The 27,104-nt window shown below is 40.6% G+C and overlaps 1 protein-coding gene across 1 annotated transcript in view; it reads right to left on the bottom strand.

Moving 5' to 3' along the window:
* Nucleotides 1-27,104, bottom strand: part of LAMA3 (laminin subunit alpha 3) — a gene marked incomplete at its 5' end in the record, with an annotated part of 116,143 nt that overhangs the window by 45,210 nt on the left and 43,829 nt on the right. Inside the window, 18 exons of the mRNA XM_082499123.1 lie at nucleotides 463-564; nucleotides 3,551-3,715; nucleotides 5,069-5,209; nucleotides 6,009-6,153; nucleotides 8,756-8,960; nucleotides 9,729-9,940; nucleotides 10,470-10,585; nucleotides 10,963-11,102; nucleotides 11,192-11,318; nucleotides 11,728-11,893; nucleotides 14,140-14,237; nucleotides 16,457-16,565; nucleotides 18,818-18,978; nucleotides 20,355-20,508; nucleotides 20,632-20,732; nucleotides 21,831-21,973; nucleotides 23,590-23,728; nucleotides 26,753-26,909. Coding sequence (XP_082355249.1) covers nucleotides 463-564; nucleotides 3,551-3,715; nucleotides 5,069-5,209; nucleotides 6,009-6,153; nucleotides 8,756-8,960; nucleotides 9,729-9,940; nucleotides 10,470-10,585; nucleotides 10,963-11,102; nucleotides 11,192-11,318; nucleotides 11,728-11,893; nucleotides 14,140-14,237; nucleotides 16,457-16,565; nucleotides 18,818-18,978; nucleotides 20,355-20,508; nucleotides 20,632-20,732; nucleotides 21,831-21,973; nucleotides 23,590-23,728; nucleotides 26,753-26,909 — 2,581 coding nt within the window. The remainder of the gene's footprint in view (nucleotides 1-462; nucleotides 565-3,550; nucleotides 3,716-5,068; nucleotides 5,210-6,008; nucleotides 6,154-8,755; nucleotides 8,961-9,728; nucleotides 9,941-10,469; nucleotides 10,586-10,962; nucleotides 11,103-11,191; nucleotides 11,319-11,727; nucleotides 11,894-14,139; nucleotides 14,238-16,456; nucleotides 16,566-18,817; nucleotides 18,979-20,354; nucleotides 20,509-20,631; nucleotides 20,733-21,830; nucleotides 21,974-23,589; nucleotides 23,729-26,752; nucleotides 26,910-27,104) is intronic.

The raw sequence follows: 27,104 nt of genomic DNA, 5'->3' as shown, positions 1-27,104 counted from the left end.
AAAACCTGTTAACCTTAAAATCCATTTTTACTTCAGTCCCTTGAAGCGTTATAATTATGTTTAATTTTTTAATTTTTATGCTGAAGAAAATTCTCACAGAAAATGAGATTAATTACATATGGAACGCAGGGCACATTTTACAGAGTTGAGGCCATACTTGTTGACAAGTGTGCAAGGCAATAATTAGGTTTTTTTCCACAGGTGCATTTTACTGAGAAAATCCTGTTCCTTTTATTTGCTTTCAAGTCAGTTATGCTTAATAATATATTACGTTGGCAACAGAGATAGGTGTGTTGACGGCTTTGAGCAAAATGCAGTAAAAATCACTTCTATAGAAACTTTTATAGCAACTTGCTACATTAAGCACACTACAGGAGCAAAATTTGCCATAGTTGTCAAGTAACAGAACAAATCATGGTATTGGTATTGCTTGAAAGCAAAAAGTAATATTTCAAAACTTACTGTTAGTTGTACATCAGGTCTCTTATCCAGAAGAACCATGCCCTCACTAGGTAAGCCAAAAGATTTCACTTGGTAACTTAGGAAGCCACCATATGAAGAAAGCTGTAACAAAATGCACAAGACCAGAGATGCTTTACTGCACTATTGCTTGATATTAATATAACTTTGTATTCAAGTTTACCCCATGTTCCAGCACTGTAAATAATGTATTTACTCTTTGTTCTTTACACAAAACATGAAAATATGTTTTACTTGAAGAAATGACTTTCGATTTTGTTTACTTTGTGTATCTGACATCGCTTTTTGAGCAGTTACTGTTTTCTGGAAGGTTACCTGCATTGGGCTTTATTTTTTCCATACCTGGGATCATGCCATCTGTGTCATGGAGAAATCACATGTTCATATGAACGTGCTCTTCCCCTGAGCCTACAGAACAGATTTGGTTCAATAAGAGCAGATGTCAGACTGACAGTGGTAGTGAATCGCCTGAACAGCCACGGATAAAAAGGAGACATCAGACTCAGCATGTTAAAGGTGGCGTTCATAGCCAGAATTTTCCAAACTTACTACAAACATGAATCTAATCAGGAAAACTTTGCTCCACCTTCTGGAGGACAGGACTTCCACTGGTACCAGCTGGTATCAGCTCTGTTCTAAATAGACTGTTGCTGTAGGTTGAGCTGAAACCACACTTCTTTTGGCTCAACCACAGGTGACCACAGGCGGCCTCAATCCCAACCAAATACATATGCTGCTGCCCAGCACAACGACGTAGGCGAGCCTGTTTGAATCATCTGACAAACAGCTTCCCTGGGTTGTGTACCAGTGACTCAGTTCAAAACATATTGAGAGGAGAGGAAGCTCCAGGCACAGCCTAGACGGTTTTTGTTCCAAGAAGTGCCTGGAAGGAAGGTTTGTGGGTACTACATGAAATCAGGTGTTTTGCCACAGAGGTACTACTTTGCTTTGCACCCCTCAGCTGTTTGCCCTTATAGCTTATGCGTGGTTTTGACGTGAGAGGAAGAACGGCTTTGTCAGGTTTTGGTGTTCTGCAGGGAAGCGCCAGCCTTCAGTCTACCCCTTGATGAATTACAAACAAAACACAGACATGTCAGTAGTAAAGTTGTTCCTTGGATCGCAGGGCTGTAATTAATTCTATTATCTTTAGCCAACTGCATTTTCAAAAGCATCATTTCGAACATTGGCTATATTTTGTCAACACAATCAAAACAACCCTGTATAAATATTTTGGGTTTTATTCAAAAATATAAGAAAATTCAGATTAGAGCAAACTTCCTGTTTAACACACATTTTAGGACCATACCGTATGAGAGGCTGTTATGGTACTGCTTTTTTAATCGATTTTTTTTTAATGGGAAAATATTGGTGTTATAAACTACCCTCTGTATTCTATATGTACAGTATTTATTTTTTAACATTAAGAGTGGTCTATTAAACAGAATGTTAAAATAAAAACGAGTAGAAAATGGGGACGATGCAATCTGAATTTCTCAATGATTGTGAGTTTCTGCACTGCTATAGATTTTACATCCGATTCCCTTTTAACTTTGTAAAAAAAAGACAGAGAGAGGAAAGAAAATATACTCTCCTAAATAGGAATGTTCCAGTGGAACTAGTTAAAAGGTTCAAGATAATAGAAAACAGTACTTATACCCTCATGATATTGAAAAATGACTGGAGGGATCTTGTTCACATTTTCTGAAACAGATGCTACCACTGGAAGTAGAGGTAGACCAAAACCAAGACAGAGGTAGACAAAGTAGAGTAGACCAAAACCTGACATTTTCAGACTACAATAATGTGAATAATTGGTAAATTTATAAGCTTGTAAACTTAGCAGCAAGATAGTATTTTGGGGGGGACTTTCACTACTACAGCATTGCCTGTGTTAAAGTACAGTCTACAGTAAAAGCAGGTCCAAAAATAGAACTATTTTATTTACAGTGTTGTCACCGTACATAAAAGCAAGTCATGGCATGCCGAGTTAGATACTGTGACATGCTGCATAAACCTCATAGCACCGTTCTTAATAGCTGTGTTTAAAAAGGGTTATTTTGTTGTGGGAACAACAGAAGTCCTTTTGGTTTAACACTGTAGTAGACAACATGTGCTTTAACATGAAATTTCTTTGCAAAATCATTTGCAGACACTGAAACAAGAACCTCTATAACATAAACAAAAAGCAGCCTAACTAAACGTGCTGTCCAACTGAAAGACCTTTACCTCTGAGCGTAGGAGAGGAGGATGAAAAATACTGCTCTGGGCGTTCGAACCAGGGCTAAGAGGAACTTCAAAAATTGTACCATCTTTAATGCTGCGGTGTCTACCCCATTTGTTTTCACATGTGTGACAGTAGGACTGCATCTGAAAAGCCTGGATGTCCTACAACTGGCCAGCAACTATCGACACTGCCAGAGTTCCAAACAGGGAGAAGCTGAGGCTCTGGGCCTGCAAGCCACCACTAGCAAAGCCCCCCCTGGTCAGTGTGATCCCCAGGCAGAAATGCTGGTAGGTATTAGCCGTGAGCAAAAGGCTGCTGCCACGCATCAGTAGAAAGAGCAGCAACTCGTTCAAAGAACACGAAGGTTAGAAAAACAGGTGTTGCTCTCCCCGAGCAACGTATCAAAAGCAAAAGGTTGGGGGTTTTTGTGTGCCACTGAGCCCGTAATCACCTTTTATTCTTTTGGAAATCTGCCCAGGAGATATTCTAGGAAGTCTAAAGGATACTTGGGCACAAGTACTAAAGGATAGTTGGGCTCCACTTGTTCTGGGTTTCAGAAAAGGGGCCGAAGGTAGCAGCCTTCTGAACCATAGCTCCTGACTGTGCTGCTCACATAAAGACCTCCCTGCCACCAAGCAAGGTGATTAATTCTATGTTATTGGTCATAATTTTAGCACTGTACTCAGAAGCAGAACGTTGTGATTCCTGGCATGACAGGTAAGAGAGATAAGAATCTCGTGAGGGAAGAGAGAGAAACATATCTAAGAAAAACAATGAGACTCTTTATCAATGATGCTGGCAAAAAATGAATATGTTATTAAAACAGATGAGTTAGGTGTCATTTACCTTCTCTCCCAGGTAAGACGGTGGTGCTTTCCAGTACAAACTACGCACTGAAGCAGGCAATTCTTGAACATCGGCGACTACACTATTACTGACTGGATTGAAAGTGACTGGAATGTCAATATTTTCATCCACTGCCTCCAAGCGCCAGTTCCTCATGTCCACAAACTAATAAAAATACATAAAGGAAATAAAAGCTCGTCTCATCCTTTATTAAACTTTACAAGAGCCAAGAAATTAGGAGAAATTGTATAGCCTCTATAGCTCCGTTAGCATGAAATTCAGCCCCTCCAGAGCCAGCCTAAAGTCTTTGCACGATGGATGTTGCAAAGACCTCAAAAGAGAGCATAAGTGGGACAGATGTGCCAAAGCTACTCGTGATGCCAGAATTTGGTTTGTCACTGGCAACCTAAATACTATCTTCAGTCACATGAAGACATAATCCTTCTGGAGGTGACTAGGAATTGTGTACACAAACCCAAGGATATAATTTGGATGTGCCTTCCAGTCCATGCCAAAATCAAATCAACATCACGAACCTAAAAGACAGAGTGCAGACCTATTGTGACAGGTTAACTGGGAGGGAGGAGACATGGCAGGACATTTTGCAGAGGCAGTCAATGTAGCCTAATATTCTGGATCTTTAATGCACATTTTATGTTCATGGCTGCTTTTTCATGAAGGACCATACATCCTGCTATTTATCTTTATGCTGGGGGAAAGAAATCATAATACATGTGTACCAGCACAGTTCTTTGGTGGGTTGCTCTTGGCTGGCCAGAGAAATAAAACGAAAAGATAGACAAGTTTTCAAAAACAGTCTTTGGTGAGGACAAGTAATCGATAGAGGAAATTTTCCTAAAGCAAATGGAAGTTTGCTACTGACTTCACTGAGGCCAGATTTTCATCCTTTGCTTGTAAAGGGCCACAATCTGGATTGCATCTAGTCTTTGTCTAAGCCTAAACTAAACTCTACATCCATCATTCTAGGACTCGGCTTCTTTCTTTTCTTTCTCCTGCATTGTTTCAAGCAGTTGTTGCTATTGTTCAGTCTTCAGTCATCTTACCATTCATTTATGCTACTAAAAATCTATCCTCTCCTCTTCTCACACTTCGTGTCATGTCTTTTTTATAGGGAGGGAAGAAAGACAATTTTTTACAACCTCTGCAGAATCTGTCACACATTTCTTAGGTCTCAAAATGCATCTATGATACAGACATGTAAAATGATACATGTGCTTATGAAAGCATCTTGAAGGAGACCATTGTCTTTAATGATGAGTTAGCGTCTGAAGATAAAGCGACAGAAGGTCAGCTCAACTTCAGTCCAACTAGTGATTTGTAAACAAACTGGTGAAAAAGGCCATTTCTGCTGAAAGGTACTTTCAGAATACACCTAAGTCTTAACAAGGCTTAGAACTTAATAAAAATATATTTTCAATTTTGGAAGAAATCTGGCATTTCCTTCATGGAATAAACATAGGTTCATGATAGCAGAGAAGAAAAACCTATTGGATGCACCTTGGTTCGACGACGATGTGTGCTGCGACAGTTGCTGGTTGCTCCAAAACAAAAGCAAGAAGTGCATCCCCTGGGGTTAGAAGGGTCCAGGTAAAAGGATCCTGGTCGGCAAGTATCACATTCTGCACCTTCAACATTCTCCTGTTAAGGCATAGTTGAAAGAAATCTCAGCATTTTCCTTTTGGGTTTGGTGAAGCCCCCAAAACAAAACCTCCTGCACATAAAAGAAATCTTCTGAAAGAATATTTATTTCAATGTACGGAAACCAGAATGAAAATGTGTGAATGTCCGGATACACCATATTCCTCATGCAAATAAAACTGGCTTCTTGGAGACTATCTTAGTTATGAGCTGTCTTTCCAGTTTATAAAGTGAATCACTGAGTAATAAATCTTAGTCAGAGACAGCTGGTAACTTCCCTGCCAAAACCCTCCTGCTGGCTTTTCCAAACCTACAATATAAAAGGTCACTTGTGAAAGTTCACATTCACCACATTTAATTATGCAGATCAGAACAGAACAAAAGAAGATCTCTTGGATATAATGATGTGGTGAAATGTCAACTGACATAATATGGCTAAAAAAAGCATGGGACCCGGTTAACATCCAAAAGTCGAGATGCAGATGCATAAAGTGGATCTGTGCAGGGTACAGACTGCTTCAGTGAATCAGTAGACATCTACTCTGCAGCTCGGTGACATCCTGCAAAGCCTAAAACCACCTGTAAAGCTGTCAGTTATTGAACTCCTTAAAAAATAGCATTTAACTGCTACCATGATAATCTGTGCACATACTGCAAGGCGTGATGGGTTTGTACAGCTGCATTTAATTCTTACTGAAAACTTAATGATAAACTCACTTAATTCACCCCATTAAATACGAAATAGTCACTGATGTGTGAACAAGGCTTGTGAATGCAGAAGTAATTTGATTTATCCGACCTTGCAGAGACAAATTCCTGTCCGGGGATCACAAACATCTGGTTCTGTTCCATCTCTGTTACAGTTACATGGCACGCAGTTTGGGAAACCGTAAGTACCAGGAGCACACTGATCACACTGACGTCCTTTTATTCCTGGTTTGCATCTTTATCAACAGACAAACACAGAGGAGGGAGTCAATAGGGGAGGCAGGAATGAGCAAAGATGATTAAAACCAAAGGCAGGTGGGTCTTTGAAGTGATTGCATGGCTAAGACACAACTTTCTGATTTCCACAGAGAAACGGCAGCAGGTTAGTACTGGTCTCAGATTTGAAGGGTGAGGTGTCTTGGAACTGACCAGGAATGGATTTGATTTTGAAGGAGATAAATGCTCACAATAGAATTAGACTTAGCTATTAGAATAGAATAGAATAGAATAGAATAGAATAGAATAGAATAGAATAGAATAGAATAGAATAGAATAGAATAGAATAGAATTAGCTATTCAGTGCTTGCAGTGCACAACGACTCTCTCTATACACCAAGGTGTGAAACATGGATGTTGCACACAGGTAATCGGAGCTGGAAGAGGTTTTATAGCTGGTGGATGTGACTGGGCATTACTCAAGGCGCTCACTTGCTAACAAAAAGGTGGAGAATCCCAGGCATTTGTATAATTATGGGGACTTCAACCTGCCACAAGGCTTGGGATAGTCTACAACTGTTCACAAAGGGCAAAATCTACTCTGCTCACAGAGAAGGCTGAATGCCTTGAATTTGTTTAGGTGAGGTACAGCAGATGCAAAAATCAGCAACAAAATATGAACAAGGCGTGAGATGAGAACATCTTTCCGTGGCAGCAGCTACTTCGTCCTACCTTCACAACAAACTTGCACAGTCTGATAAAACTAGTGAAAATGTAGGTCTGGTGATCCCTCTTCCTCCTGCCTATGTCGGTAAACTGTCTGTACCAGCCCAAAGCAGGTTTCAAGAGAGTAAGGATCCATTGATAAAGAATGTCTGCCACCACCACCACCATCCACATCTTTACATTTTAGTTGTGATAAGATAATTTTTAAAAGTCTCAGCAAGCTGGTGGAGTCTCCTGTGGCTCTCAGCACCAAATTCATACGTGCACTAACACTAGGAATTTAATGGAAATAAACAGTTAAAGTATGCGGACAAGGTAGACTGCACTTCATGTAATATAAGAAAGTAATTACTCAATTCACCAAACAATGGGCGAGGTTTCTCAGAGTCTCTTTGAACACATTCCCCCCCCACCCCCCCACCCCGAGATAACTCGAGCTGGATGGGGACTTTGAACTTCATATAATCTACAGAAGGAAAAGTATTAATCAGAATGTAGTAGTTAGCTACATACTTCAGCAGTCAGTCCAAAAGTATTTGCTAAATGTCAAATTTTGCTCCAGAATTTTTTACCTATAAGCTGTAATTTCCTTGATATTTCCAACTAGGCTTCCCATGAAAATATCACCATTATATTCAGGCAATGCAGCTTTTCACTGAAACAGAAAAACATGACTATTTCTGCAAAAATTATCCTTGATTTTACTCGAGTAGAAATGTGCTAAACACTTTCTTTGAAGTATTAGATTTTATTTGACTGAATTATTTATTTGATATATTTTTGCATAGTTGTTTTTTTTTTTTATTTTGTATTGTATGGTGAAAATGAAAGCAGAGACTAAGCATATTGAGAGTGCATCAGGAGATACAGAATTTGCTACAGAATATTCCTGTTCTGCTCTTGGGATAAGACAATTATTCACTTCATATGGAAAGGACAGCCTGAGGAAAAGAATTTAAATTCAGGCAATAATATGACCGTCCTCTGAAAATAAATGTTCTCTATCATATTTACAGGCTTAATGGCAGAGCAGGAAGGACAAATTTCTCTTTGTTAGGACCATAACACAACCAAACCAATCAAACCGAACTAATCCTGGCCTTACACGACTTACTGGCTATCAAGTATTTGTAATTCCTATTTAAGGACTCGATCTCGCCAAGGAAATAATAGAAATGTTCAACTATACTAATATGACAGCATCTGAATTTAAGATCATTCCCTATGGTTGTGGCTGTATGCTACGTCTATTTTAGATGATGTAAGTAAGAGAATAAAACTAAAGAATTTATTATCATCTCAGCATGCCTAGTTACAGAAAAATAAGCACAAGTCATACAGAAGGTGTAATTTTAAGGGCAATTATCATCACTGACTCCAACTGAACCGTATTTTCCATAGACACAGCACCTATCATTAGTCTCTCAAAATTCATTGCAAACATTCAAGCTTTACAGAACTTAAAAACAGCACTAGATTTAAATCCAGACATCAGACTGTGGAAGATCAACTGCAAAGTTGTAAGAATTTGGGAAATAATGTACACCATTACAAATGATGTATGTGTCCAGACGTCAGGAGCTCTGATCTGAGGTCTGCTGATAACTAACATTGGATAAGTCAAATGAGCTGGACAGAGATTTGGTGACTTACCATGAGTGGCATGGCACGCCACTGGCAAACAGAACACAAGCCCAGGAATCCCAAATCCCACCATTAGTTACCTGCACCGAAACATTGCAGGTGTCCCTGAAGCAGCTGAGTCACCATCGCCAAGCACTGCTTAAATCCCTGTTCACCATCATCAAAGTTTCCCACATCCCCTCCAAATACCCAAAAAGACCGGTGAAGCAAACCACTCATGCATTGTTTATAACGCACATAACCCAAACTTACTTGCATTGCCCGTTGTTTTCTTCACATTCTGGGCTTGCCGCATCAACGACTCCTCTTTCTGAACAGTTGCAGCTCTCGCAGCCAGCAAGAGGGTGATAGCTGAAGTAATGTTTCTCGCACACTTCACACTTGGGTTTCACAGTTCGCGGAGGGCATATGCATTTACCAGTCACGTCATCACAGAGACGCTGCCCGCAGTTGCATGCTAGGTCAAAGAAAATGTTCTACAAATCAATCACAACTCAACTTACAACGATCAACTCTTATTGAACTTGCATATGAAACAAACACACCCAACCTTTATGTATAAAGGACACCATTCTTTTCTCTCTTTCGCTAGTTTTAAGCTGTGCCTGGCTCTTTTCCACAGATCGGTTACTTAACTTCACCACAGGTGTTATTATCACTTCCCCAAACCACCAAGGATTAAACAATGAATAGTTTTGGTGTTAAGGGCACCAGTTTTACAAAGCAACATTTACAAACATCGAGTATAATACTGGGAAGGAAGCTGAGGACTGTTGCTGTAATCTATAAATCTGTTGACGTTATTAAGAATAACATCAAAATATGAGGAATGAAGAATGCTACGTCTCTGATTATCTATGGAAAATCTTGAAGGTGTAAACTGGAATACAACAGTAGTAACCTGTAAACAATTTAGGAGTCAGTGCAGAAAAATCCATTTGACTGAAAGACTGTCAATATGTATTTTAACCAGTTTAACTGTAAGCCTGACCAGACAACACATGCGAAAGCGCACTTCTTGGTGAACTAGGTGTGCTTTAAGGGAACGGGGTTACTTCTGCCTTAAACTGAAAGCTATGCTGTGCCAAATCTAAGGCGGCTCAACCAGCATCTCGTAGAATCAAGCCCTGTAAAGAAAAGCGAGGCTGCGGTACCCGTCCAGCAAAACCAGAGACTTAAATAAAAGGCCAGGTCAGATGCTGAGTGAGTCCGAGCACGAACTTACACTTGCAGAACGGGAATCCGTAGTAGCCAGTTTGGCATCGGCTGCACTGGCGACCGATGACGTGAGGTCTGCAAATACACTGCCCTCCCAGGGGGCTGCAAGCAGGGCTCGTGGCACCTGCGCTATGGCAATTACATGGCAGGGCTCCGTTGTTGTAGAAAGCCACTAGTGACCTTGCAGAGTCCTTACAGAAGGCCGATGATCCTTCCGGGCTATTTAAATTGAAATATAAATCATGTAAGTACTGGCACTAGGGAATTGTTACGAGCGTGCTTTGCAGTGGTTCAGTCAATTAGGGTTCTGTTTTCCGAACAGTTCTTTGGCATAAGGATGGCATCAGTACACATGCAAGGATATACTTGAATTAAATTAGCGGTGAACGGCTTTGAACATGCAAGTAAGAGATTTTTTTCAAAGAAGGTGCGTATATTAGTCATATCAGTTCAGGCATGCCAAGCAAAATACCAAATACCAAAGATGGAAATAGCAAAGACAGAAAGATGACATAGATTTTCCTCTTTTGTACTGTGAGCAATAAAGCTCTACCTTCACATTTCATTTACAATAGAAAGTCATAGGAAAATGACTCATGGAAATGTAATGGGCCAGCATAAGCCATGAAAAGCATATTAATGTAGCACAATGATGGGGATTTTATACATATGTCTTTAATACGGAGTAAAAGTAATATTAATTCCCAGCTTGTTGTCAACGTTCAGTTTTTTAGAAAGCGATGCTTACTCAATATAAAAACTGTTTCCTCCACATTGGCTGATAAAATCAAATGACTTGTCCACTGTCTTTTTGTCAAGAATTTTGTAACTGTAGGTGTCTGCTGGAACAACTAAGACATTTTCCTTAAAACAACAAGAAAGCTAAATTGTACATTTCAGAGTAAAGCAAAAGATACAAGCTAAGATATTTATATGTTTAAATGGTGCTTCATTATGCATTCTGGATTTTCTCAAAACCTGTAACATTTTAACTGAAAAAAATAGGAAAATTTGCTTCTTGCCTTCCCCCCAGAGTTGTGATGCTACAAGCAGTGTACAATAGAAACAGTATATAGCATCTTAAAAATGTAAAATAAAACAGAAGCAGTGCACAAGATCCTAACAATTTGAAACACAGCATTAAAAGACAAATTCTTGCTTTTTGGCTTTCATCTTTGCATCTATCTCTAATGGTGAAACCGAGAATAACATTTCCGAGTACACGTATGTAACAAACATACCAGAACCAGCATTCTTCCATCAGGTATCACCACTGTAACAGAGACCTCGGGTTCAGAAACATCAAGCTCAATTTGCTTTTCTGCAATCACCTGATCCCGACAGCCAGAGGTATGAGGGCAGAATGAAGCATTGAAGAAACCTAGATGAAAAAAACACAATGCCAAAAAAATGCTCCATGTGCCAAAACGCTCAGAAAGAAAAGGGGTTAGCTCAAATTCAGGTGCTCACCGGACCACGCACGTCCCGCATCCACCCGCACGTGCACGGTGAACCCTGGGTGCGCTGGCTGATAAAAGTGTACCACAAATACATATCTGCCCAAGCGGGGCACTCTGCCACTCAAGGTAATCCGGCTCTGCAGAAACAAGAACAGCTCTCATAGTACATTTGTTTCGCGAGATATTCTTGGGTTTCTGAGCTGTGCTCTGTGCCACCTACCTGCAACGAAAGAGAGGGGGCTTCGCATCTCTCAGGAAGTTAACAATCTCTTCAAAGTGTGGCATTACAACTGCATGCTCCTACCTCTTTGCATGCCACGCATATCTAATGCTCTTCTGCAGTCTGTGAGACTACTGCCTAGTTTATTCAGAAGCTGGCGTTTTTGTTTCTCTTTCTGTGTATTTTCTTGATGGCTTACTCAGTCTACATCATTTTGATCATATCACACCACTCAGTTTTGGTTCTCTTAAAGCGCTTCGTCTGTTCAACTTTACTAGGAACAGACTTTGTGACTAAGGAAACAATATTTTCAAAATACGAGATACCTGTGACGGTGTCAAGGTGACTCCGTTAACTGAGCCAGAAGGTAAACGGGCACTCAGTGGATCATAGAGTATGCTTCTCCGTACTTCAGAAATTTTCCCGTCCTTGAATGCATCCAGAACCAAAGCTGCCACTGGAGTTTCATACGCTGAGGGAATGCATGTTGCGCTAAACACAGAGTTATATTAATTACTCTTGGGGCCAGGAGAATTCCTTCTGCATCATGAAAGGAAAAGCAGGCAACTCACAAAAGTTAATATATTTGAATGTACTACAATTAACTACTGTTACTCTTTGGATTCTATGTAAACGATCAGAAAGTAAATGAAAACAAGAGGTGCAAATTTAACTCACAAAGGGGGGAAATGTACATTAACTGATTTTATTCACTCAAAATGTCAATTACATGATGCGTGCCAACCAGTAGAGTTTACTAAAGAAGATGAAACCTAAGGGAACCAAGAGTGTTAAAAAAAATCCCCAGTTACATTCACCAGCATCTGTACTAATACTGCTTTTTCAGTTCTACAAATATTTATGTAGGTGCATCCTTTAAATATGCAAGTTTTCCCACTGAAGTCAATGGGACTACTTAAGTACTTAGAAGTTAAGCATACACTCAAATATTTGTACAATCGGAGCCAAAATAAATAACAGTGCTCCTTGAAAGCATCCTCATTCATTCACTGCTGTGTTTAACTACTTCTTCCTTGGTATATTTAATTCTGAAGGAAGGACTTGATTGAGAGAAGTATTTTCCAAGACTGCAGAAGAAAATGTTTCGGGGGGTTTCCTGCTAGTATTTGTTCACTTCTTGTAAGTACTCAGCAGACAATGATTAATCTTTGCACAAGACAGGCCCAGAACTGGAATGGCAAGTGTGTTTCAAGGCCAGGCTCGAGATGTATTTGCCAGGCCTGTGTGGGAAATCACGTGCAGCATCCTGCATAATACTTTTAAACTGAGCCAAGACTCCGCATCTTTCAACTTGATGAACACTAAATACTTTCATGAAAGCAAAACTGCTGCCAGGTAATGGCCATAATAACAGAACATAAATATACGGTAAACTATGCAAATATAACAAGAGATTAAAAACCAAAACAAAACACAAAAGCAAAGTAGAAGGTATAAATTTGTACAATAGCTTTATCTTAAATCATGTTTTTGACCCAGCCTCTTTCCCCCATTTTACTCAGAATATAAATGCGCAGGAATGCGAAATACCTTTGATGGGGGGACAAGTATCTTCAGTCTTAGAAAGCTGCTCTCAGCTGTAACACTCTGAGCAGGAGAATTAAAGCTGCGATTCAAGGCTATGCACGCTTGGAAGCCAAGTACAGTCACATGCTTTTATCCACTTTACTATCCAGATTTTTCTGCTTGCTATTTCAATTCAACCATTATATTAGAAGCTACCATCTGGAAAACTATTAGACCTAGTCACCAACGCTTTCTGTCTCTGAAGCCCTGCAAATGACATTTACTTTTACTTTCAGGCCCTTCCCATTGCCAGATCAGTAGGAAGAAAGCTTTAGGAGTAGCATCACGAGGGACATCCTGGGGAGTGCAACAGGAACTGAACTGTGGGGCTCCCTAATTTGGAAGCTGCAGTGATGGTTCCTCTCTGGCCCAAAGAATAAAACATATGGAGAGGGGAAGACCTTCATCAGGGTGGAGAAAGTGCTCTGCAGAACACCAAACTGACCGCTTGGGAAGTGAAAGTTCAAGCTCAGAACTTTGCAGCACAAGAGAAGCCATCGCTCTGGGTCAACCAAGCCATATATGAGTGCTCTAATTAGTGGTCCTGTACAAGTATAATGGAGGAGAGGGATCACCTGACGTTGCTGTGTGGGGTGAATACGGAGGTCACACCTACCATATGGGCCCCACGATGAGATGGACAAGGGAATGGCTTGTTTGTGAAGCTGGGGTTTACGTGTTGAGTAGTTTGATGCTGCCAAGTTGAGCTGGTGGATTTGTGCCTGAAAGGGCAGCCACATCCCCTACCTAATGACAAATTAAAGCCATTTTGAAACAGCTGAAGCAGTAATGAGCAGAATGAAACTCCAGATGGAGTGGTAAGCATTTCAGGCCACCGAAGCAGCAACGTTTCTTCAGCTTGGACACCTACCATACTGGACGGCGTGTGAAAGATGTGTGTTTTCTAACGCATCAGGACTCAGCAGTTCAGACAGACCAAGAAGAGACTAGTATTAACAAAATCCTGCGCAAAGACTGTCCAGGTTAAGACTAACACTTCAGCTCTTTTGCAAATACTACTTTGCAAAAGTGGCCTACAAACCACCTGTAAGTCACTGAGCAAAGGCTCATTCGAACGAATTGAAATCCCATTTATTCTGCCTTTCAAGGTCTTCTTCAGAAAATACAAAGGATAAAACCAAGACAGTTACCTTCCCTCATGGGTACTCCTGTAAGCAGCTATGCACTGTACTTTAGGATCCACATATTCTGGAGAAAATTCTTCAGCTGATATAATACAAACCTTGTGCTGAAAAATAAGCACAAGGCACAATTAACAATTAATATCGTAAATAACAGGGCCAGTCCTGAATGGGAAAGATGAAACCTAATTTGAGCACGAGAAGACCTGAGCCCAAAGCCATGTTCTGTCATGGACTTCCCACAAGATTTTGGATCCCTTTACCTGCCTGCACCTGAATGCCTCAGTGTTGAATAGCATTTTTCTGTCCTTCTCAGGGGAATGTTGGCTGTTCAAAGTTAAATATAAATTAAAACGTAAGTATATGTATGGCAATGGGAATGAGAGAAGACCAGCTCATGATGTCAGAATCTAGGCAAGGAGCGCACAGAGGTGGGAGGGAAAAGCGTTCATCTGTGGTATTAGAGACTTTTGGACCCTGGGGGAATTCCTGGACCTTCTGAAATGCAGGCATGAACACTTGCTTGCACAAAGTCCATAGGAGCGAGTTTAGGCGACACCAGGATTTCTCCCAATAGATCAAGAACTCCTTTTAAAAGCCAACAAGACCTCATAGGATTTTTATCTTTTTTTTTTTTAACTAAAACTAGACATGAGCAAATGAAGCTGTGGTTCTCCTGCTGTAGCCATGGTGGTGAGGACATAAGGGAAGACTCGTGGGTAGACACAACGGTTTGCACTAATAAAATGTGTTACCTGCACTTAAAAAATACGTAAGTGCAAGTTACAAAGCTTGTGCATGAACTACTGGAAAAGGAGATAAAAATTCCTGATAAGCAGTAAGATAGCTAGGACCATGTATTAACATAAATAAAAATTGCATAGGGAGAATTCATTAATGTGCAAAGTGATTCAGTTTAGAAGCAGGTCCTAGGGGAGCTCAGCTTGTGTTTTAGGGGTAGTGAGAAGGGATTAGAAACCCTTTACAAGCTAGAAGGCGGAGTGCTAGACGTCTCTTTTCCTGGGCAGCAAACACTGTGCCTGTCCTGCATGTAATGACCCACAGGGCACCCACCCATCGCAGCAAAACAAGGGTAGACTCTGAAGCTTCGAACGGCACTTTATGAGGGGCTAAAAAGTGCAAAACATGGTCTGGGTTTAGACAGCTCGCACGCATCAACGTGAGATAAAAACTATCAAGTTGTAAGAGCCCCTCTAAAAAGCTGACCTCAAGAACCCCAATTCCCCTTTATTTAGACCAGATTTCTGAACCCCAGCACTGGGGGTGGTTCCCCTTTGCCTCTTTGGTCTACATGACAGGGCATCACACAGGGGTCTTGAACTCCAGAGCTGCTGACATTGACTTCATGATTACCGTCCATATATCAGAAGCTCTTCTTTTCCCCCTTCTTCCTATGTTTTGCTGCGCATTTAACATTTAACACAGGGAAATATTTTCTGTATCTCGGGAGAATATTGAAATTTATCCTGCAGCAAGCTATTCAGAGAATGAAAACTAAAATTTAGAAATAAAGTTACAGAGATTCTTAGCACGAGAGACTTCCACGTGTGGAAATACAGACTAATAATATCAACGCCTTTTGGATATGGATGTTGTTAGCACAGCAACTGCTGCAGGGAGCCAACAGACAATTTAAAAGGTATTTGTTCACAGTGAACACTGCCTCATGAAGTGAAGAAAGAATGTATCAGTTGTTAATCCTAGTGGTTCTACAAAACTGCTCTGGGTTTCAACTCTTGATTTTAACCAACTGTGTAACTCACCTTGTGTTTCTGAAACGGAAAACAGAAACAACACAGAAGAAAATTCAGTGTTCAGAAAAATGTATTCCTGGTGTGGCCAAAAGAGGGCAGTGAAGGCTTTTTATTCAAAGTATTTAAACGTTCTACAACTAATGAATGCGTTTATTACCTGAATTTTGTAAGGGACCCAGGAAACTCCCACATGGGTTTTGAGGTTTTAAAAAAAGTGAAAGATAAGGAACAAAAAAAAAGATGGAGTATAAAAGCTACCAGAAGATTTTTCATTTAAAGTTTACGTGTAGAAAAGAGAGGGGAACTGAAATAAAGCAGGAGAGAGCTGGAAAAAACAATTTGCAAAGAAAGGCAAATTTCTGTTTATCTTTGAAACTGATCAAGTTTGCCTCAGTTGCTTCTCTGAGGATATATAAAGAAACATCTTCAAGCATCTACTATACATCTTTTCACATTTTACTGTACAGCATGTGAACATGGGGAGAAAAGTATCTCTCTTTACCCACTCAGGGAACAAGTATTACAAAAGGAAAAAGAAAACGGAAACTCACCAGGAGAAAATTAATTGATGATGCCTTAAGATGTATCTTTGTATCTGCTAGAAGGTCATAGGCTGCAATGCGATTCCTGTCGTCAACTACAACGCTGCGACAAAGGAAACTGAGACAGAAAGCGGGATTAAAAATGAGCCTGCTGGCATTGCCGTGGTGTTTAGGCTATCGCCTCGCTCAGCTGCCTAGCTTTTGGCTAGCCCCACCGCTGGTGCCCAGCCCTCCTGCTGGATCACAACTAACAACTACCTTTGGCCACTGGTGAACATACAGTACCCTCACCAGCGAGACAAAGGATGTACCACGTGCCCAACACTGCTCGTCCTTTGTGGGTGGGCCTACCCAGAGCCCAAACCTCCAGACCTCAGCTGAGATCTCCATTTGAGCTACTGCTTTAAGTAGGACGTGAACAGACACATACGCGTACATGCTGTCTGCAGAGGTTTCCAAGCTGTGCAACACGGCGTGTAACTCGTATTCTGTGCCTGGGCTGTGCTCTTTGAGGCTCCTTGAGGCGCCAGCACGCACCAGCTGCTGCTTTCCACTACTGCCATGTGCCGTCGATGGCGTGGACCAGCAGCTCTCACCCACACAGCGGCAACTGGTCAAGTCTTGATTTCAGGAACCTATTCTGTACACCGAGATACTCCTCAAAGCAAATGAAAAAATGTAGATTTGCCTCTTAGTGACTACCTTCAATTGGCTGTGCATCTTTAGTAAAGACAAACACGCACTAAGAAGAAGAGTCTTGCTAAAGTCTTCGAACTCTGCCTTGTTCAGGGACCGCGACCCCTGCAACACGCCAAAAGTAGCAGCAGTTCCCTTTTGCTAAAGAGAAGTCATTTAAGCCTTTAATTTCTTTTCTTCTGCACTTCTGCTCAGCTCAGCCAGCCAGCATACCGTGGGTGAGATGCTGCAACCACCATACAACTGCTTCTCTATTTCTCCTCTATGAACCAGAGAATGTGGAAGTTTCGGTCTTGTTTAGAGCACAGCCCAGAAATAAGGTCAGCTCAGGGCTAAGGATATTTAAGACTGGAGAAATACAGGTTCCTTATTTGTGATTCGCTGAAAGCTTGCAATGTTTTATTCTCTTGAGATGTTTTATTGGGAATAATCAAGCTCAGAGAAGTAAGAAAGCCTGGCACAATACATTCCTGATTCTACAAGTTCTTATCTGTCTCATTTCTTGATTTATTTTTTAACAGAAGAGACTTGTAGCTTTCCTGCTTAGGAAAGATGGCACAGCAACTTGCAACGTGACCATCAGCTTCATGCAGAATGGCCGCAGAAGGGATTTACTGCACTGCTACCTTAAAGTAGAAAGGGCTTTCTCTGTATTTTCATGAGCAAGTTCTTAGTGTTTCATATGAACAAACAGGTATGTTCAAAATTAGCCTATAAAATGTGTTTGGGGGGAAAAAAAAGCAATAAAATGGAAGATTTATAGCAAGTAGTTTGGGGCTCAAAGCGTTACATAACAGGCTAAAATAAGAGCTTTCCCCAGCAATAACCCGACAAGGTCACTGCTCCACAAGCTCTGCTCTGTGTCACAAACATGCTGATGAAAATGATTTTTCTTACTGGGCAATTTCATCCCAAATATCCCTAAGCTTCCAATCTGCCAAACACTTGGCTCATGGGAAAAACAGATGCACATCTGTAGTCCCCTGGCACTGGGTAGGCTCTGCAGAGCGCGCAAACATCTGCAGGATCGCAATCCTAATTTGAGTCATAAACTGAAATGCTCAAGTGATGAAGATAATCTCACTCAAGACAGACACAATCTCGCTCAGGACAGACACAATCTCTTGTGCAGACACATCTGCAGTAACCTCAGTAGTCAACAAGGATAAAGAAGCCTTCGGCTGAAGACCTTGCCTGCAGCCTAACAGCCAGAGGGTGGCTACACTCAGAATTTCAGGCACCTTTATACTTCTGCTTCAGCAGATCCTGTTAGAAACTGTGGGAATGCTCTTGTAAAACTGGCTGCTACATTTTTTATAGCCAAAGCCCTTGGACACGCTTTTAACCAAATAAAAACAGTGCGGGCATCTGCAGCCCATAGTGATGCTCTTCCACTGGACTCAGAGATTAATAATGTATAAGGATTTAGAAATGCACATTAAAAAGTAACCCTTTGTATAGGAAAACCATTCACTGTAGCAGTAGCAAAATTTAATAAGCTGATTGCAGAGACAATTAAAAATCTGTACAGTACCCACAGAAACATGTACTTGCTTTTAAATCACCCTAAAACTTGAATAATCTACATAGTAAAATGGATTCCAATATCTGAAAAGTATAATTATATCCCAAATGCTTATTTAATCATGCAGTGATTACTTCAGAAGTTCTTACCTGTATTTACAACTGTATATTCTCACTCTGCCTTCAGTGACAGGTCCAGGGCTATGTATGAATACCTCGGCAGTGTATAACTGATCCTCTTCATTGGCATATTCAAAAATCAGAACGTAGCGACCAACTTGAGGAACATTTATGGTCATCTGTAAATTGACCTAGGTCAAGATCATTGAAAAAGAAAAAATCCATTAGATTTTTCACTCCCTTTCTTGCAGGTAGGTCCCTTTTCCTGCCCTGCCACGCAACGGGTCTGCGTTAGTCCAGGGCCAGTCCTGTGCTGCCTCAGCAAAAGACATTCAGCAGAATGGAAGCAGTGCTTATAAATATCACTTTGTCCACTAGTAAGAGTCAACCAAGTTCAAGAAACAGCTGCCATTCTAACTGTTCTAGGAAGGCTGCAAGATAAGTCGGCGGAATTCGTGTATTATTATTATTATTCTCCGTGATAGAAAGTACCAGTGAGAAAACTTTATGATACTAAAAAATTGTCACTGTCATCTCTAAGCTATCTTTAACAACAAACAAAATTGACTCTGTTTCTCCACTGAAATATTTCCAGGAATGCAATTCCTACCACAGTAGTTCTGTATATTGATTCCCTACAAAGAATGAAAGCATCTTCTCCAGCAAATAGCCAACGCCACTTTCTGAAGCATCAAGTTTTTCTTTTAGTTTACCTGCAAAAATTGGTTAAAATACTATTTAAAAGAAAATACTTTGGAGTAGTTGCATGGACACTACTGCAGTTACAGAGGGCTTTGCTGCAGCTAGCTATATGATTCTTTTCAAATTTAAACTGATTTTCTCAATATTTCCTTAGGCTACAAACACTTCAACTTGTAAATAATTCCGTCAACAGCCCTCTTGACTTCACTGCAATTATTCATACCGGTGAAGTTTTGCACATGCATCAGCGACAAAGCACCAGGGCCTGTGGCATGTAAGTATTCTTGTTGCAATTGGTATTTTTGAAAGCAGCATGCAAGCACAGAAATAGAGGACGTAATCATTTTACATGTAATTATCACGTACTTGATAAATTACTTCATTTTTACCAAACACTCCTCTAGTATAATTTTTCATTTCACAAAGCACGTTTCTCTTTCAATGGACCTACAGCAGTGGCATAATTGTTTCTGCTTGTTCTTTAGTAAAGCAAACATTTTACGTAAGTACAGCTATTTAAGAAACAAAAAAAAGATGAATTTAGGGTGACATTATGTACACAACTTCTGCTGACAAACCATTATGCCATTTCTGCTGTAATTAAACACTACGCTGAAGTCGCCCGAAGGCCTAAAGCAGAGGGACTTTTATTTAATAAAATACTTTTGTCAGATTGCAATGTCCACTCTTGCCACAGTTACGAATCTGCCTACGCTGATCCCTTTGTACAGTTCTGTATAAAACGCAGAACTTATCACAGAGTCTGTTTCAGGGATCCTGAGCTGTAAAGCTGCAACTGTTGTAGTCCGGTAGGTTTATAGTCAACAGTGCAGACGGGACTGCAATTAGCAGGCAGGAATCTGACCTCTCTTCCACTGATATGGGACATCACTGGTTGATCAGGAGTTGGCTGTCGCACGGGTATTCTTCTGTATTCTCCCCCATGGCTGAAATACGCCGCCTCTGACCCAAGGACACAGGAAAATCTGCCCAGTGGCAAATGCTGATAGAGCAAGCAGCTTACACCAAAAAAAAACAAAAAACAAACCCAAACACAACACAGGATTATTATTGTTTTCAAGTGCAGCAGGATAATAATAAAATAATCCAAGGCTGGTTTATTCTGTAGCGTATATACTGACTGCTCTGTTGAAGTGCGTCCTGAATAGGTGCAGGGCTCTGTAACTTGCATCTGCAAGATGGATGCTTCGTAGTAATCGCTAGGTAACAGCACCATATAATCCTAAGAACAAAGGATACAACAAATACAAGACCATGCAGAAAATTACAAAAGGTATTTCACTAGACTTTCACAACATAGCAATGAACAAAACCAACCACATAAATAATTTTTATAGAGGATACCTGCAAGACATGGATTTTTTTTTTTTTTTTGTAGTTACATACCCCAGCTCACTTTATAAAAAAATCTTCCACATAATCTGTTACGCTGTCCTTCAAAAGCTGGTACATTTTCGCTCTCCCTTGCCTACTTAAATTAACGTATTAAAGCTTATTTATAAAAACTGTTATTGTGAAAACATGCTGGGCTAAGATCACTCATAAATTGCTTTTCAAAGGTACTAGTAAAAAAGCCAAGCACAATAAGTACTGTCACTTTCAGTAAGAAATATGTTTGCAAGCTCTTTAGTAACAGTTTATGTGGTATTCCATAAATTTAACAGAGCCCCAGGCTTAATGACTAAAGACACTGGCTATTTGTTAACCCTATACACGTGAATGTCAGTATGCTGTCCTTGTGGTCATACAAGTTTAAGGTTTTTCATACATGATCACTTCAAACAATTTTTTTATAGCAATTTCTCAGAACCGCTGCCAGGAAATGTTTCAGTTTTTCAGTGAGTGAAAGAAGAGTGATGATGGGAGGATAAAAACATTTACAAAATGACGTGTTAATCATGCAGCCCATCTTATAATACTTTTCTGAAGAGTCTTTGTCAAGAAACTGAGGCCATGGTCATCTGTGGCTGAGCCAAGCTTTAGATATGACATCTGCTATGTAAGAATCATTAATTTCTATGAGCATTTATGCTCAAATAATTGTGCTATATGTTAATATCACTTTATCCTTTGAGGGTATAGATTCTGGATAGACTTCAAAGTCTGTAAGTACAAGGAAAGTTAGGGAAGGTGAAAGTCAGAGAAGAAAAAAATTAAATACGAGGCAGAACTGTAAATTTTCATAATGACATTCTGCTGCTGTATTCTTTTCACTCGTGCTAAATTTCAATTGCTTGCAGGGTTCTTCCTGGCAAGTAACTCCAGAGCAATACAATCATGACAGCCTTCAAGCACTTGTTTTCCTCAATTGTTTTCTTACCAAGAGGACTTCCTCTGCCATTATACTGACAGTCCACACGCCTGGAACCAGTGAGAAAGGCTCCGTGGAGCTTTTTCCTGGGATTGTGACAAAAGCTGGCTCCTTGCTGGGTGGGAAGACAAACTCTTTGCTCTGAGCAGCCCCTGCCAGCAAAAAAAAAAAAAAAAAAAAAGACAAATCAAGTAAAAAAATAAGGGACTGTGTAAAATGTCTCTACTTGCCTAGTGCGCTGGGCTGATGATTTCATCCCTTAAACTTGGTCTAACAGGAGCTGATCGATGCTTTTCTGTCAATATGTATTAACAGTGCATTCGATGATACACAGTAAGCTACAGAGCTACGCAGCGGTTGTTGTCTTCGTTCTTGTTAGTCTTGAGCACATTGGTTCAGAAAAGCAGAGCTCTGTCCCTGTAATGGCCAGTTTTGCAATATTGTGAAACGCTCATTTCTTCACTTTCCCCTTCCATTACTTTCCATTCGACCTGTCTCTGCCCTGACTCACAATGGCTTCAGCTGACACAAAGCCTGTTCTCATGTGACTTTCAGCCCAATATTTCAGATACTTGAGGTTCTCGGTAGCATCTAAAATGTTTAGTTACAGATATTAACTGAAGGTAACTTCTGGGCAGAGATGGTATACAACAGAAACGCAGCTGCAATATGCTTTATCAAAGAGAAGTCGTGAGGATCAATTGTTATGAATACTAAAGGTTTCCTCTTTGCAGCCCCTGGACCCAGACAAAAGCTGGTTCCCTGCCTCCCAGGTGATATAAGCCAGACCTGACCATAAACTGCTGCCACTGCTGAGTGTTACCTGCCAAGTCTTCAGTTTTGTCTCTTCCAAATTACTGAAAGGATCTGGGACTAAGCTCCAGTAGCTCCCATCAGCATGCTGAGGTTAGGCATAATGAGAGATAATTCTGCATACGGGCTCGGTGTGCCTCTACCATTCAAAGGACAACGGAGTACTCATCTTTAATTAGAGCCCAAAAGGCATCGCATGCTGTTGAGGTCTGTAATCAGAGCTAACTTGGTAGATTGGATTCATCAAGTAAATGATATTCATGGAATGAAGGCAGAAGCCACCTTCACACTAAAATATTAAAGGCAGCTAAACCAAAATGAGTGCTGTTATCCTTTCTTTAAAAGCTTCATAAAACACAAAGTTCAGAGCTTCCAAGTGAAGAACTGAAAGTACCGAGTTTGGCAAACCTTTGAAAAAAACAAATGTTGATTCCTACTGTGAGCAGGGGTTTCATGCAAACACAGCCACATCAATTACACGGCAAAATATATTAGGAAAAGCACAAAAGCGCTGACACTGTTAGAAGTGATGCATTTTTAGCGACATTACAAATTTGACTTAGGTGCACCTTGAGAAGGCTCCTCTGATCTAGCATTCATCTGATCTGTTGTGCTGTTGAGTTGCACCTACCTGTTTCAGGCCGAGATTGACAAGCAGAAATGCGGCCAGACAACGTTTCACCTCCAGGGTTAATATATCTCAGGATAATGCGAAATAAGGAGCGGTTTGATTTTTCCACATTCAAAGTTATCCTCACTTCGTTCTGAAAAACGGAAGTTAATAAACAAAAACAGCCATAAAGTGCTGAATAGAGGAACAGCGAGAAGCCATGCAAGCACCGTACTAAAGTCCTACAAGAAAAACACACGTGCAGACAAGTATATACTGGAATGGCAATGCTGGTGTAAGACAGAGGAAGACAGGCAAGCCTAGTGAGAAAATTAATTCACTTACAAGTATAATTAGTGCCAAAATGTTTTCCCTCAGCAATTGAGATCTTCCCTTTAGAGCTTTTTGAGCCCAGGCCGACATAGCGGAGGACTAGGTGGAAGAGCTTAGGGGAAGCCACAGTGACAGGCACAACCACCTCTGGCTGGGAAAAATAAAAAGAAAGGGGAAAAGGAGGAAAGGAAAGTATATTATTTGTTACTAGCACCCAGAGAAAGAAAAACCATTTGGCAAAGACAAACTCCATAACAGAAAAGAAAGGCTTGGGCAGCTTACAAAAGAATATGGAACAAAACCTCCTGTGAAATAAAACTTGTGTTGAATAACAGCTTCTCCAGAAAGACACGGAATGGCTGAACTAACATGTGTGTTGATATTGCACCTTGAAACATGGACAGTATTTTACCGTTACTCTCCCCTCCTGTGCCATAAATGAGACATATGGTATCAAGGGCTGTTCGTACTCCTGGCCTCCTGAGGAACAGGCCAGAATCATTGATCCTAGTCGGAGATCACACACAACGCTCCACAGCATGCAGACATCTTAGACCGTCACTGAAACTTCTGCTCCTCCACCAGATCCCAGTTTCTTAGAGATGTGATGCCATGGCTCTCTTTGCCCTGGGGCTGAACCTATGGAGCCACTCAGTCCTCCTCCACCCTGGACGGGCAGCGAGCCCGCAGGAGGCTGCACTCACACAGCAGATTCTTTCTGTTGCAGAGCAACAGAATCAGCAGAGACGTATTCAAAGGTTGGTGGTGGATCAGGAAAAACTAGGATTGGTGCAACCTCAAAAGTTTGGCTTTCTTCTTTCATTCCTAAATCCTAAAGCTCCCCTCATAATCCAACTCCCAGTTCACCCATCACAGTCCACTCGCTGTCCCTTTCCAAGATGCTTGTGGTGCGGTGACCTCTCCACCACTGTGGTCCACTCTGCTTCCCCCAAAGCACAGAGGTTTTCTCAGGTCCATACATTTGAGAACAGAGCACAAAGTCTCATTTTCTCTTATTGCTAAAAGCTACAACAAACACAAGATTGCCAGCTCCCATATGCTGCTCAATGTATCTTCCTCAACTCTGTCATCATCATCCCAGAGACCTCCACTTTCTTAAGAGAAATGCAAAGCAGAAAGCAAAGATAGACATATGACAGATGGCAGGGCTGAGAGATCTACAGAGACTAGACAGCTAAAGTCTAGGTGATTGCAGAAGCGCAGTGGACCAGAACAGAAAATGCAGACAAGCGAGGGAAGTCTTTACAAGTGTTGTTTTAAATGGAGAAGGACGACTACTGAAGGATACTACATGGATAAGACAGGCACTGAGGGAACACTTGAAAAATAGGTATGAACAAAAAAATAAAAGGCAAAAGAAATAAACAAACATGCTTCGGGGGATTTATCAAAATTATTTCTAAGCTTTAATGAAAAATCCAGAAGACACAACGAAGAGTGAGAAAAAAGACATGGGAGGAATCAGAGAGGAAGAGATGTCGGTCCCGGGCTTCAAGCAAAGGCAGGGGGAGTGGGGAGAAATTATTCTTTAAGCTCTGCCACAAACTTGGGCAACTCTGGCCAGTGCTTTAAAATCTGAGCCCAGATGTCAGCTCCTCAAGCTACAATGAGACAGCCATGTCGGCGGCATGACAGGACACCAGTCACCACCTCCACTGAGGTCACACACAGCTTATTTATTTCACCTCAAAATTTTTAAATTGTATTGAAATAGCTTCTTTTCACAAAAAGTTGTTACATTAGCCTTTTGTGTGGTAGATATTTTGTCTTCTACAAAATAAATGTCAGGAGGATTATTTCAGGGTCCTGCAAGATACAGAAACGCTATGTTAAATTTAGGAAAGTTCCTTAAAATGAACAATGTGAGATTATCTATCTCAGTTATGCAAGGATCTAACTGAGGAGGGCCTGGGGCTGACAATTACTTACATGAGCGAAAAGCTTTATCCAGGTAAGCAAAATAATGCACAATTTTAGCAAGATTAGAGACTGAGCTTCTTTGCAAAATGCCACTGGAAACTAAATACAAAAAGCAGCTGAGTTAGAAAGCAGAAGTTAAGAAATCACAGCTGCTGGAGAGTTGCCTTCATTCGTGAATGCGGAGTAATTCTGAAGATCCAACAAATATGAGCTCTGGGTTAAAAAAGAAACAAACAAACAAAAAACCCAACCAAAAGAACAAAGAGGAAAAAGTGGAAAATTAAGAACACAAAGGAAATCAGTATGCTTGCGCAATGGTTATGTGCTTATGTCTCAGTCTACAGTGATCCATTAGTCCTTGGACAACTTACAGAAGCTGGACACAACTATACCTGGGGACTAAAAAAATCGAATCAGCACCAGAGTACTACCGATAAGAGAGTACTACTTTTAAGAAGAGTGAACCTTTATTGCTCAAATCTAATGTTGTAAAAACCTGGTTCACTCGCTCACCATTTCAGTCATAAGTCAGACAGGTCCCTTCTCACACAATTAAACTGTGGTGACTTTCTTCCTGTGATTTACTTATTCCCTCTGCTGTTGTTTAGTTTATTTGTAGACTGTATGAGATTAAATTAAATGTTGCTAATATGCTCCTGTTCACAGCTTGTTTTACTGAATCACATATTTTCCTGTTTGCTGTAATGTGAAGGTATCATTCCTAATACAGTCGGTGCCTTTCTCTTCTTCAGTCAATAAAAGTTGCAAGTGTAAGAAGGCTTCAGTGACAACGCTGTGATGGTACCTGAAAATCTTATGGACACAGACTGCCACTGAATTCTGTAATTCAAATTATTTAGCCAAGCATTAATCTTCTGCTGTTTCTGCAGTCCTTCGCATGACAAGAATTTCTGCACTTAGTATTATAGGCTTTAAAGCTATCGGTTCTTTTCTATAAACCTATAGCAAAATCCATATTTCTCACAAAAAAAAAAAGAAACAAACTCAAAGAATATCTCTGAAGAACACATATTTGCACTAGCAATGGCTAATTTACAATAATACCAACACTCACTAATCCAAACAGTAATACAGTGCCAAAGTTCAGATTAGAGATATCCTGTAATTTCTTGTGGTTTCTCCATGACCTCGCACACACAAAGCAGTACTGTAGAGACATACATACCGTACACATATGTTTTTACCCAAAAGCTTGAGTGAAATAGCAGCTTACTTCTATAGAGGACATCCGGGCATATCCTCTCCAACTGAAGCTAGGAAATTCCCGAGGATCATAGCCAAACCGAATTTCCCTTCCCTTGACAGTAGTACCGTCTTCAATCTCAAACTTCATGTGGTGCAGATCAGGGAAAAAATAGTTTTTTTCAGGCCTTTCAAGGAAAAAAAAAAAAAAACCAAACCAAAGAATTACCAGTTGCTGTATGGTCTACATCTAAGAGCATAAAGCAGTGAAGAAGAGCATAAAGCAGTGGAAGGGAGCTGACCACCCACTGATGACTGAGGAGTCCTGATAGCAGCTAATAAATTCAAGACATTTGATAAGATGGATGTAATGAGAATTCCTT

The sequence above is a fragment of the Vanellus vanellus genome, assembly GCF_965231255.1.
Source record: "Vanellus vanellus genome assembly, chromosome: 2".
In the NCBI taxonomy this organism is placed as follows: Eukaryota; Metazoa; Chordata; class Aves; order Charadriiformes; family Charadriidae; genus Vanellus; species Vanellus vanellus.
This window is presented reverse-complemented; position numbering and strand designations above follow the sequence as displayed.